We start from the raw sequence: 3,481 nt of genomic DNA, 5'->3' as shown, positions 1-3,481 counted from the left end.
GTAGAAGCTTAAAAAATGAAGCCATTTTATTTGTCTCTGTTTTGTAAAGAATAGTAAAATAGATGTTGATTTGGTAGGTCACTCACAGGTACAAACTCAAAGCTTGATTCCTGCTCACATGACTTATCACATATTCATGATGGGTTTGATCAGATGATATTGATCGGCCCCCTGTAGATATGAATTTGTCACCCTGTTACCCCCCAATATCAGTATGGTCTAGCCCACTCACAATGAAAGTAATGGTTGGACTAATCAATCAGAGACATTCTCTGGGGAGTGATCGATAAAAACAGACCTGGGCTGCGAGGGACAGATGCATTGCCGCCGACAGACCCTGTACTGAAAAGAGGCCTTTCGGAGGGACTGTAGGATAAGCCTGCATTAGTGTTCTGTGGTTACTGTCCAACATCATGGCTGCATTGCTGCAATGGCTGATCGAGGTAAATTGTCATGATTGGTTACACACATACACATAGTCCTGTGTCACAAACTCACAGTTAATGTACAATTTACGGCGCACTAACCAAATTCTAGCTCCTGTGGTAGAAATTACTAGTATTACGGAATTTATCAAGATTAAGGAAACCAGATTATGGTTGGTTGATGAATATGGATACTACTTACCTGTCAGGTGGCATTCTTCAGAATATCTAATAAGGCATTGGTTACAGTAGGGTAAAACATGTAACATTTTTATCCACCATTTTAGGCTGACTGTCAGCCATGTACTTGCAATTTGCCAAGTGTAGCAATGTATTGATTTACGCAGCTGATCTTCGTCTCTCCATTATGGATTTTTTATAGTGTACGACTATGTATACTGTTGTTATATTTTGAACTCTATTTCTAAAGAACCACTGCCTATATTGTAGCAAGATAAGACTTGCAGTGAAGCTGGTTTCAAAGTCATGTTTTTAGAAAATAGGAAGATACTGGTACTACCAGGCCATAAGTATTGACCTTGATAGCCCAGGGATACACTTCCAACTCAGGAATAAATCTACTTCCATTTTGATTGTAACATCTATTCTAGAAAACATTTGCAGCTGTCAAAGATAAAGCTTTAGAATTAGAGCACCATAGACCTGTAGTTGTACATGTACATGTATATTATGTAAAACCAAAATGTCAGACAACTGAAAGATGCATTAGGTATAACTGAGTAATACTAGTCTGGTACATTCTGTCATGAGCTATAAGCATTCATTCAGACAGTCCTACATGTACAGCAAGGTTAAATCCATCTGCCTTTATATCTTATCTGCACTTTTTGACCTACATGTAGAATGGAAAAAAATGACCATATTTCCTGTATGACATGTCATATGTGCACCAATTATCAAGCCCGTACAGATGGTTGATGCTTCCATACCGTATCACCCTGATCTGCTGAGTGTGCCCCATAACTGGGCTGGGTCTAGTATTGATTGGTCAGTCAGTCCCATTTCCTGATGCACTTCACCATCTGTCCTCTTGGATGGAAGTGTCCCGCTAGATGCTTGGTATGCAGGATAGGTGGGGAATATTCTCAAGCTAGACCATGGGCTGTTTTTGATTTACATCTATATAAAATAATCTCCTTTGGAACGTATAGAGGCCCCTGATGATATGTTCATTCAAACATGAACTTGGCAGATATTGGTGATTGTTGGAGGCAGTCCGTATCGAAAAGCTCTAGCCAGCCATGTTACAAAGTACTAGTAAATGCATAAAACAAAAAATTACAAACATAAAAAGATATAGATTAAAGCCATTACAGGTGAACTAAAGCTATTACAACATTAATATTGAAGTAGTAGTAGTAGTAGAGTCATGCTGTGTATTGCAGCACCGTTGTGGTTATACCGCCTCTTATGGGGTGGCATACCCTTGATATTGAAACTCAAAGTAAAACAATTTTGTAAATTGTATGTCAACCATTACACAATTGAGTGATGAAGAAACTACTGTTGATGAACAGTTTTTATCAACATCTAAAGGTAGTACATTCTTAATTGTGTTTTTGAATGATAACAGAAACTCTCACGTGATTGCAAATAACTCATTGTAACTATTGCTCTGCAGTGATGTACATTGAATTTACTGTTGATGTTTTTGAGTAATAGCAGATACTCAATGACCTCACATGGTTGCAAGCAAACAACTCATTGTAATATCCAAGTCCTTTATGATTTTATCTATGGTTTATGATTTCTTTTTTTTCTGTTAGCTCCACCTGGTGGACCGCTCTCTGATGCCACGGGACTTCGTCCGGCGCCACACCGCGGGACAGGACAGCCAGGGGGGCACTGTGCTCAACACTGACATCACAGTGGACCTCCAGATCATCGGAACAAACAAAGTCATTCCTGGAGTCAACAGCAAGAAGCTTAAACCTCTACAGGTATGGGGTCAGGGCACTGGTCAATCAAGTGGTAAAACTACGAAATCAGAAAGGTATCATTTGCAAGCAACTTCAGAATGTTTACCTTCACATAGTCACATGGAAATTGCAGTACAGCTTTGATCCCAATATGTAGTCTAGCCTAGCAGTAACAACTACAGCTCTGTTCATTCTTACTCAAATGTATTCATGTCTATGTATGTTCCAGCCCATTCAGTTTTGTCCCTCTACTTACCTACTTACCACATGATACTATAAATTAGTATAATCAAACACCACAAGGTGTCTGTTACTTTACCAGAAGCCATGGTGACAGCTGCCTGGTCCAGGTAACTTATAGGCCTTATTTGTTTGCAATGGAAAAGGAAGAAGAAATGGAGTGAAAACAGTATGCTTCTCTTGATGGTAAGCAAGTGTTACAGCCAATGCAAACAGACAACAATGTGAAATTTGTAACATTTTTTCCATGTACGTTTTATTCCTCTGTGTAGAGAATCCTGCCCTATGAGTATGTGGTGTATGGCGTGTGGCTGGGCCGGGTGCGGGATGTCAATGCGCACCTGATTCTGCGGCTGTCCAACGGTGCCAGGTGCTCCATGTGGGTCGGTGATGCTGCACAGTTGGAGGACATCAGAGTTCAGAGTGACGTATGTCAATCATTTTGTTTTTGCACTGTTTTGTACTGTAGAACCTGAGAGCACAATACTATGCCTGTCCTGTACCTGGTCATTGCTAAGGAATGAATTAATTTGTTTACACCATTGCATACCTGGGCATACCCCAATTCTTACTGATAACCCTCCTTTTTAAAACTAATAAAAGGGATTTTAGCTATTTAACCTCCTTGTTTATAAGTATTTTGTCTCTCGTCATGTGCTGAGTGAAGGTGAGGCTCTCCTCAAACACAGAACTGATTACCCTTAAAGGCTTTATTTAAACCATGAAGACCTATATGTTTTGGATAGGTAAAATGAAATCTCTGAAATACTTTGTCAACTAAACATCTTTCAGTGGCTGTTGATGATGTCTTTTTTTACTACAAATTTCAGATTCCAACTTTGTTGATTGCTTCCCACATTGTTGATATAATGTGAT

The 3,481-nt window shown here is 39.4% G+C and overlaps 1 protein-coding gene across 1 annotated transcript in view; it reads left to right on the top strand.

The window, feature by feature from the left end:
* Nucleotides 1–3,481, top strand: part of LOC118428507 ((E3-independent) E2 ubiquitin-conjugating enzyme-like) — a gene marked incomplete in the record, with an annotated part of 18,711 nt that overhangs the window by 3,666 nt on the left and 11,564 nt on the right. Inside the window, 2 exon segments of the mRNA XM_035838593.1 lie at nt 2,213–2,386; nt 2,878–3,028. Of these exon segments, the coding sequence (XP_035694486.1) occupies nt 2,213–2,386; nt 2,878–3,028 (325 nt within the window).

This window comes from Branchiostoma floridae, chromosome 13, assembly GCF_000003815.2.
Source record: "Branchiostoma floridae strain S238N-H82 chromosome 13, Bfl_VNyyK, whole genome shotgun sequence".
In the NCBI taxonomy this organism is placed as follows: Eukaryota; Metazoa; Chordata; class Leptocardii; order Amphioxiformes; family Branchiostomatidae; genus Branchiostoma; species Branchiostoma floridae.
This window is presented reverse-complemented; position numbering and strand designations above follow the sequence as displayed.